This window comes from Diabrotica virgifera, chromosome 6 (assembly GCF_917563875.1).
Source record: "Diabrotica virgifera virgifera chromosome 6, PGI_DIABVI_V3a".
Taxonomy (NCBI): domain Eukaryota; kingdom Metazoa; phylum Arthropoda; class Insecta; order Coleoptera; family Chrysomelidae; genus Diabrotica; species Diabrotica virgifera.
In genome coordinates, this window is record NC_065448.1 from 39,976,066 (window position 1) to 39,993,011 (window position 16,946).

The 16,946-nt window shown below is 34.8% G+C and overlaps 1 protein-coding gene across 4 annotated transcripts in view; it reads right to left on the reverse strand.

Moving 5' to 3' along the window:
• The window catches only part of LOC114326167 (uncharacterized), a 133,059-nt gene that overhangs the window by 19,130 nt on the left and 96,983 nt on the right, over positions 1-16,946 (reverse strand). For all 4 annotated transcript variants that reach the window (XM_050652729.1, XM_050652728.1, XM_050652727.1 and 1 more), the window contains one exon: positions 8,401-8,726. In XM_050652729.1, coding sequence (XP_050508686.1) covers positions 8,401-8,726 — 326 coding nt within the window. The remainder of the gene's footprint in view (positions 1-8,400; positions 8,727-16,946) is intronic.

Here is a 16,946-nt window from a genome sequence, read left to right on the forward strand (position 1 = left end):
GGCTTGGTTTTTGTTTCGTGAATAACACTGGTTTGGAGGGCCCCAGGACGACAAGCCCGACTATAAACAACCCAACCGCGTGTCCCATTTGAAGGTGCAGTATTATGATTTGGGGTGGTATTATGACTGGTACACGGACGCCACTACTGGTTCTGGAGAGAAGAGTCACTGGTGCTGTGTACATCGAGGAAGTTTTAAATTCTGTCGTGCGTCTATTCCGAGGGGCAGTAGGTGATGGACTTATATTTATGCATGACAGCACTGTATAAATTTCCCATAAATTTCTACAGTGAACAAATATTTTCAATATTTCAACATATTAGAATCTTGTACCTGTCCCTTCAAAACTAGTTTTTTACCCATATAATAGCCAAACAACAAAGCTAAAAGTTTCCCAACTACCAACTATGAGTCTGTTTTCAACCATCGTCGAATGCACACCGCATTGAAGAAGCTTCAAATAATGTAGTTTTTGTCTATTTTCACCTCAAGTATAACAATATAGTTAATGTCTGTGGCCTTATCAACTAGGCAGTAAGTGATAGTGCCAAATAGTAAAACAATATCAGCTATATCATTTGTAAGTAATCCTATGTACATCTTATTCATTTACCTCTCGTCAAGTTCGCGGTGTTGCCATTACGTGGAAACGGTTGGCTGTTGTTCTATCAAAGACTCTATGCGTGATAAACTGTCTCATTTACTCGTAATTTACTACTACTACTACTACTATCGGTTTACAGCGTTCTCCGACGCCTTCCGACTCCTAACCGCCATTCTTCTCTGTTTAACCATAGACCTGGAGGGATTTCTCTTTCCTCTAGTTCTTTTTCAATTCCCTCCCTCCAGCTTCTTCTCGGCCTTCCTCTTTTTCTTCTCCCTTGTGGTGTCCATGCCAAAATCTGTTTAGGGATCCTGTCATCTGGCATTCTCTGTACATGGCCGTACCATACCAATTGTTTTGTTTTTATGTCATCAAGTATTGTATGTGTTACTCCCATCATTTCTCGTATTCTCTCGTTCGGTATCCGATCTCTTCTTGATTTGCCTGCTGCTCTTCTCCAGAAGTCCATTTCTGTTACTAGTAACATTTTCTGCGCTCTTTGTTTCAGTGGCCAAACTTCACTGCCATATGTGATTATACTTTTAAGTATGCTATTGTATATGAGCTGTTTGTTCGCTTTAGATATTGTCTGGTCCCACAGAATGCCGTTCATCATGGATATGGCTTTTCTACCCTGCATGTTTCTGTCTTTTATAGCAGCATCGAGTGTTCCATCTTGAGTTATCTTCATGCCCAGGTACTTGTATTCATCGCAGTGTTTAATTTCTACCCCATCGTCTAATGTAATGGACTGTTTTGTTCCTCCAATACACATGGCTTCAGTTTTCTTAATGTTGACTTCGAGACCCCATTTGTTATATTCTTCTATTAGCTTCCGCGTCATGTAACTTAAGTCGTCATGATCTTGAGCAATCAGAATTTGGTCATCAGCGAAACATAGAGTGTATAGTGTTGTGTCGTCATTGAGAGGGATTCCCATGCCATTACATTTTCTTTTCCACAGCTTGAGTGCTTGTTCCAGATAAATTTTAAAAAGGGTAGGCGAAATACAACAACCCTGTTTCAATCCTTTCGTGATCTTAAATCCCTCAGACATCCTTGATCCAGTTTTAATTTTTGCAGTAGTTCCATTATACAGACTTTGGACTGCTTTGATAAGACCATGTTTAATGTTGGTTTGATAAAGGGTTGACCATAGTTTGCTGAGGGGCACACTGTCATATGCTTTTTGTAAGTCTACGTATACCAGGTGAACTTCTTTATTGACGGCTGTTTTTTTCTCAATAACTTGCGTAATAGAGTACAGGTGGTCTACTGTGGACCGCCCAGCTCTAAAGCCAGCTTGCTCCTCTGATTCGTAATCTCTATAGTCATTTTCTATTTTATTCTTAATAAGTTTCCCATACATCCTACTTATTGTGCTGTTTACCGCAATTCCTCTGTAATTTTCACATTGATCCTTGCTGCCCTTTTTGTGGATTGTTGACATGATAGATAATTTCCATTCTTTTGGTAATTCGGCACCATTTAAGCAATCTTGGAAAAGTTTTCTTAGCTGTTCTTGGAGTTTGTCTGTGCCGGCTTTTACTAATTCTGCAGGGATGTCACCAGGACCAGGGGATTTTCCATTTTTCAGGGATTTGGTTATTTCTTCCATCTCTGATTTACTTATTTGTAATGGTGATGAATTTATATGTATACCTATCATGTTGTCTTCTATGTTAACAAATTCTGGTCTTTGTTCTGTTAGTAATTTTTTGAAATATTCTTCCCATTTTTCCGTTGTTATTGGTGATATAACGTCTTTTTTCTTATTAGTTCTCATATTTTTAATTAATCTCCAACTCTCTGTGCTTCTTCTACCTCCTATGTAAGTATTGATTTTTTGGCAGTTCTTTTCCCACGATTCGTTCTTTTTTTGAGTTATCTTCTTTCTTACTTTGGCTTGGGCTTCTTTGTAAATTATTTTATCGTTGTCTGTTTTTGTTGATAGGAACGTTTGGTATTTCCGACGTTTATCTGTAATTTCCTTTTCTACTTCTTCATCCCACCAGTACGGTTTTATTCCTTTATGGTTTTCGTCACATTTCCCCAGTGCTTCTTCTGCTGCCAAATGAATGGACTTTTTGATGTGTTCGTAGTGTTCTTCGGTATTTTCAAAATTACCACTTTCTAATTTTTCATCTAAACGTTTTTTATACAATAGCTTTACACTCTCATGGTTTAGACTGCATAGATTGTACCGTACTTGTTTTATTAACTGATTTGATTCGATGTGCTCTTTTTCTTTTTCATATCTGTTTGGGAGTACTGCTTTAACTTTTAGCAGATGATGATCGGTGCCACATGATGGCCCTCTGGCTACTCGCACATCTTGTATTTTAATTGTAGTTCTCTGTCTTACAACGCTATAATCTATTATAGATTTCAGATTTCTGGTCTGTTGTATCCAGGTGTACTTATGTATATCACGGTGTGGATAAAATCCATTTAATATTTTTAAGTTATTTTGTGTGCATGTTGATATTAATCTGGTTCCATTATCGTTTCTGGTATTTTCACCGTGTGCTCCTACCACTTTGTTGTTAAATTCCCGTCCAACTCTGCTATTGAAGTCTCCTAGAAGTATGATCTCTCTAGATGTTCCTACTTTTATAATTTCATCGTTCAGTTGTTCGAAGAATTCATCTTTATTGTTGATCAATGCGTCCTCATTAATGCCATATACTCCTAGTATGGCTATTCTGCTTCCTTTTATCGTGATGTTCATTTTTATAAACCTCTGATTAATTGCTTCCCAAGAGGTAATATATCTTCTTAAAGTTTTGCGAATAACAATAGCAACTCCTTGTTGTGCTCTTTGGTCTTTAGTTACTCCACTATAGAACATGTCATAGTGACCCCACTTTTCGGAACCACTACCCTTCTTTTTAGTTTCCGTAAGCACCGCGATATCTATCTCTGCATTTTTGAGTTCTGACATGACTTCTGGTGTTTTTCGGGAGATACCTTGCACATTCCATGTACAAAAATTCATTAACCGTTTTCTTTGCAGTTTTCGTCTACTGTGTTTCCAATCTTGTGCTCCGAGGCTTTGGTTAGGCTTTTTAACATTGTACGTGTTTTATAAGTACCGAGGAGTTAGCTCGGTGCCTTAACCCCCAACCTGGAGGGCCAGGGATTTTACATCGGAGTATCCTTCTCCTATGCGAGTTGCTTCCACTACAGCTAGAGAGTCCCACCTACCCTGATCTTATACCATCCCTAAAATCAAGGGTTGCCAGCTCCGCCACCTTCGCCGTACCAAAAAGTAGTCTTCGTCGCCTTGGATGCCGTTCTGGACTTCATCCGTAACCCTGGACAAGGGACCCTTAGCAGGTGCTAGCTTCCCGGGTCAAGAAGCTCCTGGAATCTGCGGACGGCAGGGATTGATTCACTTTCCCTGATAGGACTATCCAATAGAATCCAAAGGACTCTAAAGGAGTTCCTACCCGCTACCTAGCTGTAACTCGTAATTTAAACTTATAATATCAATCTGCTATCTCTCATTTATTCTTCGATTAATTCAACTCTTCAATATACCTATTTTTTGTTACTTTATAAACATTGTGTTTTAATTACCTATCATCCTCTCCTTATCCCTAGCAAAGATTATTCCTGGCAGGTGCTGGATTTCCAGCTGGTCCTTCGACAAATAAAAAGAAGAAGTTCCCAAAAATCTGTGTGCGAGAATAGACCAGAGAACCAGCCGAGCTCGCTACGGCGAGCTCCTTAGTCGCACAAACACACCTCCCCATTGAACAGCAGTAGTACAGAATTTTCTGGAAGAAGAAGGAATATCTACATTACAGTGGCCCTCGAATTCCCCCGACATGAACGTAATTAAACATGCTTGGAACTTTCTCAAAACACGCATCAAGAAGCGAAAGAATCCCCTATTACACTTCGAGAACTAAAAGATGCCGCTCGTGCCCCAGTTCGACCAGTTAATCTGCAGCATTCCAAATCGCCTACAGGCATGCATACAGGCCAATAGAGTAAATACTGATTTTTTTCTTCAAACGTCAAATAATGATGACATTACTTATCTAACTTGATCCTGTCAAAGTTTGATGTCTCCGCCGGCAGCAGTTTTTTTCCCATTTCTTTACGGCGGAGGGAAAAATGTTGTCATGGCAACAATATGAAACATGTCACAAAGCAACAATACAAATGTCATTAACAACAATTAAACATCATTTTTATTTATAGTAATATTAAAAGTACAATTAGTTAATGAAGCATTTTCAAAATTGAAACCGTGCAAAAATGTTCCCGACTTTTGATACGCATTGGTAATTGTTGATGATACTGATGGTCGAGCACAACTTTCAGCAATCATTCCCGATGTTGGCGAATCATAAGGGTTTAAAAATTTTTGAGCATTATCGTTCTTATTTCTTATTGAATCCTCTATATATCCTTCGGCAACCGTGCTTGATTTCCAGCCCCCATGTCGTTTGAGGCATTCTAGATTTCCGCCTCCATCAATTAAAAGTGTTGCTGAAGTTCGTCGTAAAGAGTAACCCGTGTATGCGCTTGCGTCGTTTAAATTTAAATAACTAGCTACTTTTTGGGCTACTGCGCTGATCGAATGTATTCCCATGACGCTTCGGTAACACTTTCCATTTTGGTACTTGATAAAAAATCTGTTTTCTGTGAAATTTTCAGGCCGCAGTGATGCATACTTTTTATACAGTTTAATGTAGTTTTGACCAATTATCGTAAAAGATCTAATTTGTCGTGTTTTACTGTCTGGGATTTTGATAATTATTACATTTTCTTTATCCTCAATGTCCACAGTCTTCATTTTTACCATTTAGTCGCATCGAGAGGCGCCGGTAACCCCAATTAACAAAACAATCTGAAATATTTTTATAATTTAGTAGAGTATACTGCATGCTTTGCAATATAATTTTTTTTTTACCTTTAATCCTAAATACAACTTATCTGGCGCTTCAAACAAAAATTTATCAAACTCGTCTTTAGTGAAAACTTTAGACTTCTTTGCAGTATATCCTTCGCTTGTCTTTTTCAGAAAGGCACGTAACTTTAAAAATTTGCTTATATCCACATTTTTTCTAATAACTAACTCGGATTTTATCATAGAGTATCGTGACCACATTGTAGAAGATTTCCATTTATTTTCATTTTCCATTATATTAAAATATGCCAGTAAAACGTCTTCGATAACTTGCCGTACTCCTCTTGTATCGCACCACTCTTGGAAGTGCTTGTACGCTAACCGATACTTTATTCCGGACTTGGAGGGCCCCAAACGTGCTACTGCATCATTAGCCGCGGACTCAATTTCGTTTAGGTTTTCCATTTTCGCACTAAATTTGCGCTTGCGGTTGCAACAACAATAAGCTGTCTTTTTTAATTGCAAACAACTATCAAACAACTGTAACCAGGGAGACGCAAATCCCACCGACGACTTAATTATTTTAATTTCTAACATCTAGACGACTTTGATAGTTGCCACAGTTAATTTCGAGTAAAAATAGCGTATGAATTGTACTATTTATGGTTGAAAATTGCTACGTTTGAAGAAAAAATAGTATACTTTATTCGGCAAAGAAGCGACTTTTCTTGACTTGGCCTATATTACGCGCCTCACTTCGTTCGGCGCGTAATATCGGGCGCGTCAAGAAAAGTCATGCTTCTCCGCCTCATAAAGTAATATACTATTAATTTTATTAAAATTTATTTTTATGTATACCAATCTATTTTTAATGTACATTGTAAGTTTTTCACTCCAAGAGATTAAATAATTTTTTTGCATTATCGTTTATCTGGTTTTGAGATTTATTTAATATTGGTAAAATAACGAAAAAATATACAGATAAAATAACGAAAAATTTACGAAATATTATTTATCAAAAGTGGCTCTTGCAGTACCGAATATAGCATTATTATTATCTGGTTAACAGGCTTATAATTTTTAATGATGTAACTTTAAGTACAATTAACAACATTAAACAAAAACTACTGCAAAAAAAAGATAGATAAATGATAAACGTGTCACTTTTCTTTAGCAAATACGCAGATGGTTTTGAATAAAGTAATCACATAATATACTGTCTTAACTCGACAAACAACGCTTTATAAACTTCTTAGAGGCACAAATGCCTTGCACAAGTCGATATTATATGACACTTTTTACTGTTCGGTGCACCGTTGATTTTGGTTAATCATAATGACTCTAGTATCACCTAACGACAAATACTTGAACTATAAACGTAACACTCTTTGAGATAAGACTTTGTAGTTTTATTAACTTTTATTAACTTTTCAATGATGTTTATTCGACTGGTGATATCCCTGAAGATTGATTAAAGTCCGAATTCATAACCCTACCAAAAAACAACGTCCGAAAAACTGTAGCGATTATAGAATGATAAGCCTTATGAGTTACACCTTGAAAATCTTTCTTCGTATCATCCACAGTAGAATCAGAGATAAACGTAAAGAAGACCAGGATGAAACACAATTTGGCTTCAGAAATGGACTGGGAACCCGGGACGCACTCTTTGCACTAAATGTGTTATTGCAGAAATGCCGCGATCAAAGAAAAGACGTCTTTGCTGTATTTATTGACTATCAGAAAGCCTTTGATCGAGTACAACATCACAAATTAATTAAAATATTAAAGGATAAAGGAGTTGATAGTCAAGATGTAAGAATCATAGAAAAATTATACTGGCGTCAAACAGCGACAGCTTGCATAAATGGAAAATCAACAGAAATATGCAAAATACAAAGAGGTGCCAGACAGGGTTATATACTGTCCCCACTGTTATTGAATTTATATTCAGATAGAATATTTAAGGAAGTGCTGCATAATTTGGAATGGGGTGTGAAAGTTAATGGAATTCTTATAAATACAATCAGATATGCAGACGATACAGTTATTTTAAGTGATGATATGAATGGATTACAACACCTTTTAAATGCCATTGACACAGTGGGAAGAGAGTTTGGCCTAAATATAAACTGTTCAAAAACAAAATACATGGTATTTAGCCGTTTGGCCCATCAAGATTCACGGTTATATGTTGATGGTCATATAATTCAAAGAGTACCCAGTTTTAAATATCTTGGCTGCCATATTACTGAACAACTAGATCCAGATAAAGAGATAAAATGTAGAATCGAGATAGCCCGCACGACATTTTTAAAAATGAGGTCATTCTTCTGTAATGATACCTTGCAATTTCAACTTCGAAAGCGCATGATTAAATGCTACATTTGGTCAGTCCTCTTGTATGGTGTCGAAGCATGGACATTAAAAATATCCACCATTAACCGATTGGAGGCCTTTGAAATGTGGCTGCACAGACGTATTCTGAAAATACCGTGGACGGCTATGCTGACAAATGTGGCAGTCCTTAAGAGAGCAAATGCTATCCGCGAGCTGCTTGATAACATCAAATATAGAAAGATGGCCTATTTTGGACACGTAGTAAGGGGAGTCCGGTATAATATTCTTCAACTTATTATGATGGGTAAAATCGAAGGACGCAGAGGAATTGGTAGAAAGCAGGCCTCTTGGTTGAAGAATATCCGGGAGTGGACAGGAATAAAGAAAGCAGAACACCTATTTAGAATAGCTCGAGACAGAGACAGTTTCGCAATGTTAATCGCCAACGTCAAGGGGACTTGATAGGGCACGTTAACAAGAAGTTTTATTAAACTGTTTGCGCAATAAAACCGTTTTTATTTATTTTTTTTTTGAGTTGTGATACTATTTGAGTGGAGGTGCGAAATATTTTTGGATAAAGAATTATACTTACAAGTTATTTCCCATTTTCTTTTCCGATGTAACGTCAGAACTACACAATGGAATCTTAAGAGGGTATTTCCTGTCTTTTGCTAGCAAAGCTACCAACTCTACACCTTCGTCCTTATTTTCCGATAAGGGAGAGAGTTTGCGATTACGCCCCACGGGAATAAAATTTCTTTTGGGATAGGCTATAGGATCTAACCTCGAGGAAGGTTTACTGTGGGTAATATGCGACGTAAGATGTTTATTACTGCCATTCAATTTTTTGTTGTCGTGTATGTTAGATTTTATTGTTTCATTTTCTAGGTGTTTTAAAGTTTTCTCATCAGACCAGCCCTAAAAAAAATATCTAAATCTGATCCAAATAATCTGATAAAAATACATACATCAGTTATTTTTAGTTAACACAGCAGGAAACAAACAAAGCAAAAAGTACAACAACAATTCATCATCATTATTATCATTGGCGCTACAACTCCTGATGAGTCTTGGCCTGTCCTAGAATCAGCTTCCATTCCTTTTTATTCTTCGTCTTCGTTTTCCAATTTCGCACTCTTAACACTCGTAAGTCGTCTTTTACCTGGTCCGTAAATCGTGCTCTAGGCCTGCCTCTTTTCCTCACTTCATCCGGTCTTGGGCTATAAATGTGTCTTGACGGATCCATCTCATTCATTCTCTATAAGTAGCCTAGTCTATTTTGATGGATCTACCAATACTAGGTTGACTATAATAGGCTATTGATTATGTATTTTAGAAAGGAACAACGTTAACGGGGTTTTATTGTTTCATATAGTAAATGGACCTCTACATATGAAAAAACGGGGTGCGTTTTTGAGAAAGGGGTGAATTAGTCACTAGGCACAGGGCGAATTAAGGTGAGTTCTATGCACTTTTGGTGCAACCAAGCCTACAGGGAAATTGTTCCAGGTTAAATTTACTATCGAAATATCACATACAAAAGTCAAGAATATTTTTTTTTACAAATATGTATTCAAAAGAAAAGCAAGAAAAAAACACGAAAGATAGCAATTTTGTTTCTTGCCCCATAACTTTTTTCCACGGGGATATAGCTATAGGCATTGCTTTACAAAAAAAAGTTCCATCCTTGCTATTTAAAATGGCGTCTCGTAGAAGTACCTATGATTTAGAGTTTCCAAATTATGATTTTTCAAAGTTCGCCACTCACAGCGATTTTGGGGCATTTTCCTTGTAGTCTAAGAGCTAGAGGCGAGAAATCATCGTCATAAGTAATATGGACTTTGGCATGTGAAATGTGTCCATTGTATGTTGATAATTATGACCCCTTTCAGGCTGACACCTCAGTGGATACAGGGAGTAGCAATAAGGGATGAAAGGGGAAAGTTAACGCAGTCATTAAAGGTTTTCACCTCCTATTTTGTTAAACCTCCATCGATTTACATGAAAATTGGTGAGTAGTTAGAGCATATCTCAAGAAATAAAACTGCTATGGTGCCAACGTGCGCTTTTACCCTGGGGGAGGATGCCACCCCTTCTCAGAGGTGAAAACTATTTTATTAAAAATAACCCCACTAATCGATAGAGGAACAAATTTTAAGCAAAATTTATTACCTCTAATTATTAAAATAAATCAATACTTTTTGAGTTATTAAAGATCAAAGATTTGATTTTTTCGTGAAATAAATACATGATGTAAAGCGGTTTTTCGTAAATAATTCAAAAACTGTAAGTTTTATCAAAATAGTTATGATTACCAAAATTGAAGATAATAAAAAATAAACGAGATTTCTTTTTCGAAAAACCTTTGAGAATTAATAAAAAGTGAGTTATAGGTGATGGAATGTATATATTTTTTTCGGCTAGTACCCAAATCTATGTATTCGATCAAATAACGGGAAAACGGTGCATTTTATAAAATATATTTACTGAACACTTGTCAAAGTACTTAGAAATATGTATCGAATGAGCTCCCGGAAAAGTTGATACCATTAAACATTATGCTACAAACATTTTTCAAAGTTTAGGCTCCAAAAATTTGGAGCTTAATTATTATATTATTTATATAAGTTTTTAAAATTGTTTTAAGACATTTATATAAAATATAGCAAAAATGTATGTCAAATGTGCCCATTATTGGACACCCTCAGTTTCTGTACATATTCAGTTTATACAGGGGCGGTTCTAGACCAAAAATATGGGGGGCAAGGGAACACAACCGCTGAATAAACAAGATAACGTGCCTTTTTAACGAAAATTATAGTACAAAAGTACTGTAAAAACTGAAGGGGGGGGGGGGCAGCTGCCCCCCTGCCCCTGGCTAGAACCGCCACTAAGTTTATGTCGATAGAAAAAATTCAATTAAATATCGAAATAATATAAAAATAATATTTTAGTAACATACATTTAATTAATAATAATATGTTCTTTTTATCATTCGTAACTTCACGCATGTGCTCTTAAATTGACGCTATTGTATAAGTACTGCTACTGTCATTTCGGAGTCGGCGTTTATATTGAATACATATATCCATCTCAATCTGAGCTATATCAACATCTTTTACGAGCACGATACATTACAAGTATTTGGTTGAACGCCTATAAAAAGATCCAACAGATCTGGTTATTGAACAAAATTGTTGGGAACTTGCTGAAGATAACAGATATAAATTCAAATGGTTTGAAGGGCCTCAAATGCCAGAGATTGTTAGAGATATTATTTTTGAGAATGAAACAGACGATGAGATGGATGATGAGCAAGCTGATGATGACATTCATAATAGCGAAAGTGATGAAAATAATTATGATAGCGATTTTAGTGAATGTGACAGCGAAAGTGAAAAATAAATAGTATTTTCAACGAAAATTTTGATTTCGTTTATAAATTCGCAAAGTCCGTTCGTTCGTTCCTGCGTTGCCACCCCTGCAATATCTGGAGCTTATGTACCGATGTCAATGTAGTTTTGTCTCCTGAATCCAAATCTTTAAACGGCATTTCGATATCTCAAACCATCTTCGAGATAACCGACCTCAAAGACAAGTTGCATCTCGGGACAGCAATTTATGATTTTTTAGCAATTTTAAATAGCGAGATAATTCTACAATGGAGATACTGTACGTAAAAATGTTAATGAAAATTTCATATTATTTCAAAAATATATTACTTCATATAAACTGTAAAAGAATTGAAATATCAAATAAATAAATATTACTTATTAATTTTAATGTAAGTAATGTTAAATGGCAGGTTACAAATTTTTGGTGCTGTCTACCCAATGATTTATGTATTATGTATATTATATTTTATAATATACAGTGTGTCTACTTAAGTTGGACATATATATTATGGGACACTTTTTTATTTTTAATTTTACGAAATAAAGTTATAATTCATAAAAAGTTCTGCATCGTCTAAAACCTACGATCCAATCATCAGATAGCAAATTTTATCTATATTATAGGAGGTATTTTAAAAAATATGAATTTCGCTCAAGATTAAAGTACCTTTTTTTCACCCTGTTGTAAATTATTGTTACTACGAAAAATTGTTTGGAATTAAAAACTGTGTTCTAATATATGCAATAGTTGTTATTATTATAATTAAATAAATAATAATTATTATAATAATGTAACTATTATCTACATTCTTCTAATAAAAAAAAATATTTAATTTTTTTCTCAAATTAGAGATACCTACCAATCATCATTTTTATTTGTAACTCTTTTATTATTAATTTTACGAACAAAAATTATTCTTCATAAAAAGATCTGCACGGTCTAAAATCCAAGATGCAATGATAAACATAAGATTATATAAAATTGTATCGATTTTAGTCGATGTGTAAAAAATATGAATTTCGCTAAAGAAATTCGCTCAGTAAAGTGCCTTTATAGCTCACAATATAGTAGGATATAATTGCACATTAAACATAATTTTTAATTCTAAACAACTTTTCATAATAGCAATTTTCCATATTAGAAATTTAAATACATAAAAAACAAAGTTTTCGTTATAATAATGCTCGCATTTTTAACTTGTTATATTTAAATTGTAATAAAACGAACTTGATAATAAATTATAATCATAACTTCATTCCCGAAATTCCTTTAAAAATTATTCTGTTAACAAATTTCAAAATAAATATATAAATAGCGTATGTTTTAATTTTCACTTTTTCCTAAAAACTCGAAAGGGTTCTATTATTTTCATCATCACTTGCTTAGCTTTGATGTTATAAACTTCATCTGGAGCTCACTTGATAGGTATTCTTGAGTACTTTGACAAGTGTTCAGTAAATATATTTTATAAAATGCACCGTTTTCCCGTTATTTGATCGAATACATAGATTTGGGTACTAGCCGAAAAAAATATACCTTCCATCACCTATAACTCACTTTTTATTAATTCTCAAAGGTTTTTCGAATAATAAATCTCTTTTATTTTTTATTATCTTCAATTTTGGTAATCATAACTATTTTGATAAAACTTACAGTTTTTGAATTATTCACGAAAAACCGCTTTACATCATGCATTTATTTCATGAAAAATTCAAATCTTTGACCTTCAATAACTCAAAAAGTATTGATTTATTTTAATAATTAGAAGTAACAAATTTTGCTTAAAATTTGTCCCTCTATCGATTAGTGGGGTTATTTTTAATAAAATAGTTTTCACCCCCGAGAAGGGGTGGCATCCACCCCCAGGGTAAAAGTGCAAGTTGGCACCATATCAGTTTTGTTTCTTGAGTTATGCTCTAACTACTCACCAATTTTCATGCAAATCGATGGAGGTGTAACAAAATAGAAGGTGAAAACATTTAATGACTGCACCAACTTTCCCCTTTCATCCCCTATTGCTACTTCCTGTATCCACTGAGGTGTCAGCCTGAAAAGGGTCATAGTTATCAATATACAATAGACACATTTCACATGCCAAACTCCATTTATTACTTATGACGATGATTTCTCGCCTCTAGCTCTTTGTCTATTGTTAGTTCGCAAAAATTTTTCTGTAACTTTTTTGTACGTAGCTTCAGGTATATGCAATGTCACATTTAATAGGAAGAAAAGTTACTTACCCTTAAAATGGTCTATTGTAGAAGGCGGCTTGGCTATTTTTAAGCAAGATATGGTTTTTCAAAGTTTTATACTTTTAATGATTTTTGATATATTTTACGATTATTTTTAAATTTCTCATTATAACTTTTTTTATTGTATATTTAGATATATATGTTACAGTTCAAGTTGATTCTCAGTTAGAGTTGACTCCAACTAGTTGGAGTCAACTCCAACTGAAATGAGGAGTAAAAGTTGATTTTAAAAATTTAAATCAACTTTTAGTAGTTGGAGTTGACTCTTACTGGATCGATTCAGTAAATGTTGATTATACGAGAATCTCAAGTGCATTTTTGATGAGTGTGCGTTTCTTTGTTTTGACCGTTTCAATTACTTATTAGTATAGTTTGTAACGTCGCCCCCGTTAGGTAAATTATTCTGATTCGATTTTTTGCACAAACTTACTCAAAGAAATATGTACATCCGTATAACAATCTTTATAACAAATACACATGGTGTCACGCGGTACCGCGGTCTTAAAAATTGTTTAACCAATTTTTGTTAACCAAATTCACAAAAATAATTTTTATCTACTCTATCTCATATTATGTAAAGCAGCGGTTCTCAATCTGTGGTACATGTACCACTGGTGGTACATATAATTATTTGCGGTGGTACACAAAACACACAAAAACTTAAAATAGTAGTACATAGTAAATCTTGATTATACAATCTAAAAATATAGAAATACAATAAAATAAACTTTAGATGGTACATGACTCATAAAGATTGAGAACCGCTGATGTAAAGGTTTTATTGTGTGAAAATTGTAAATATAGATAGCAGTACATAAAGGGTTTAAAGTGTGTCTGAAGTAACAATGTATTTTAAATGGGTTTTACTTTTTCGCACTGTTTTTTAGCACACTGTCATATAATTAAACATCCTTAAATTTCGCCTTCGGGAGGAAATCAGACACGCCCTTCCAACGGCAACTGAAATGCTCACAAAACAGTGACCACGGAAGCAAAGATGGATGACAGAGGAAATATTGGATTTAATGGATGAAAGAAGAAAATGAATATTACCATCCTTGGACTATAAGCTTTCATTTGACACATCATTTGTCATATGGGAAAAGAAATGAAAGGCAGAATTTACAAATCAGTCATCAGACCAATAATGACATACGCGGCAGAAACACAACCCGACACAGAGAGGACAAAAAGATTGCTCGAAACAGCCGAGATGAAAACCCTTCGAAAAATCGATAGTAAGACTCTATGGGACAGAGCTAGAAGTTCAGATATACGACGGAGATGTAAGGTGGATAACATTAATAACTGGGTAAGAAACAGAAGAATAGAATAGAATTTAGTCAGGACAGCGAGAGACGGTTCCCCAATAGGAGGACGTTTAGTGGGAAGACCACGAAAACGATGGAACGACAACTTACTAGAGGCACATTGAAAAAACAGACAAAGTAATGTCTATACAAAAAGAAGAAGAAGAAGAAGATTTGTCATTCTACCTGTTATAATGACGGAGGAGTTATATTCGCGGACGGACGGATAGACAGCCTAGGTTAAATTTGTCCCCTTAAGTACCATCCTTGGATATTAATCTTTCCTTTGACACCTCATTTGTCATTCTACCTGTTATAATTAACGAGGAGTTATACTCGCTGTCGGACAGATGGTACTAGGCAGTACCGTGGTCGAAAAATTGTTTAATAGTTATTTATGTACCAAGTCAGTAAAGTGGCTCTTTATCGAACGAGTCTGATATTACGAGCAGAGGAAGCGAAGCGAGCAACAGACGCGTTCGATAAAGAGTATTGAGGTGGTGCGTACAAAATTGTATCGTCAATCATAAAAAACATTAACACTTACTTACAACTTTGAGGAAATTTATTTAATTTTAGACGAAATAAAAAATTCGTATGACAGTAATGACAGTAATTACAGATGACTTTTGCACGATGGCCGGTTTTGATGTTTAATCGATAGTTATCAATATTGTATACCTACCTAATTACTAAATCTGTAAAGTTTTGATTTATTTTGTATGAACATAATTGCGAAACACTACAGAATTTTACTTTTTGACATAAATTTTATTAATAATAAGATAAATTTTGTACAATATTTTTAATAATTAAAGTAAATAAATTTTAATTTCACTCAAATAAATAATCGATTACTGCCATTGACCACTTACATTCAATCTCGGTTAATTTGATTAATAATCGCGGCAGGTAAAGTAACATTTTTCTTTCAATACAACAAAGTGTGATACTTTACTGCCGAAAATGAGGGCAAATGAGTACAATAATGAATGATTTTAGTGACGTTTGGCGATAAATAATGATTTTAAACAAATTAGCAAAAATAATTTTTTCACTTCGTACAAATTTTTTTTAGATCCTTTGGGCCTTTTTTTCTCTAAAATTGACCGTTGTCGAGTTATTAGCGACTTAAAATTTGAAAATCGCCAAAATAACCATTTTCAATGTTTAATAACTCGGTTAAAGATAATTATTGTGAAAGTCGAGCGAGCGGCCGTGGAGTAACGGCATAATCACTGGCCTCATACGCCAGTGCACGTGGGTTCGAGCCCTGCCACAGACAAACCATTTTCATTTCCAATAATGACACGAGCCGTCTCACCGTGCCTCGGAGAGCACGTTAAGCCGTAGGTCCCCCTGGGCTAGTGTACATCGACACTAGTTACTTGAAACAGGGTTAAAGGTGTAATTGGCGCCGGAACTGTCCGAAAGGCAAAAATGCCATACGATATTATATATTATGAAAGTCAGAAACTAAAAAAAAATCAAAGGTTAAAGCTACCTCTATAAGGTTCTGAAGAAATTTTTGTCATTATTTCATTAATAAGATATTATTTTTAATTATCAACAATGAGCGCTAACCGTGTATTGGGGCGGCCGTCAATGTGAGTGCGAGTGAGATTCACCATTGGACGGCTGGAATGGTGCATCTCTTTAGCACTCACCATTGACGGCCCCCTAATACGCACTTAGCGCTCATTGTTAATAATTAAAGATAAAGCTTAGTAATAAAATAGTGACAAAAATTTCTGCTGGATCTTGTAGAGGGGGCTATAAACTTGGTAACTTTCTAACTTTCATAATAATTGATTTTAACCGAGTTATTAAGCCTTGAAAATGGCTATTTTAGCATTTTTCAAATTTTAAATCGCGTATAATTCGACAACAATTAATTTTAGAGAAAAATCACAAAATACCTTTTTTCTACGAGCGTGCAAAAATGTCTACTTTCGCGAACGCGTTTTAGTTTAGAAAGTTTTACTTTTCCGCACGCGTGTTACTTTCCCGCACGCGTTTTACTTTTCCGCACGCGTTTTACTTTTCCGCACGCGTGTTAATTTAGATATGTTAATATGGCCTTAAAGTAATTATAATACATACAATAAACTAATATTTAGATATTATTTACTAATTTATTTCAAATATATCTTATTGTGTTCATGTTTTAATGAAATTAA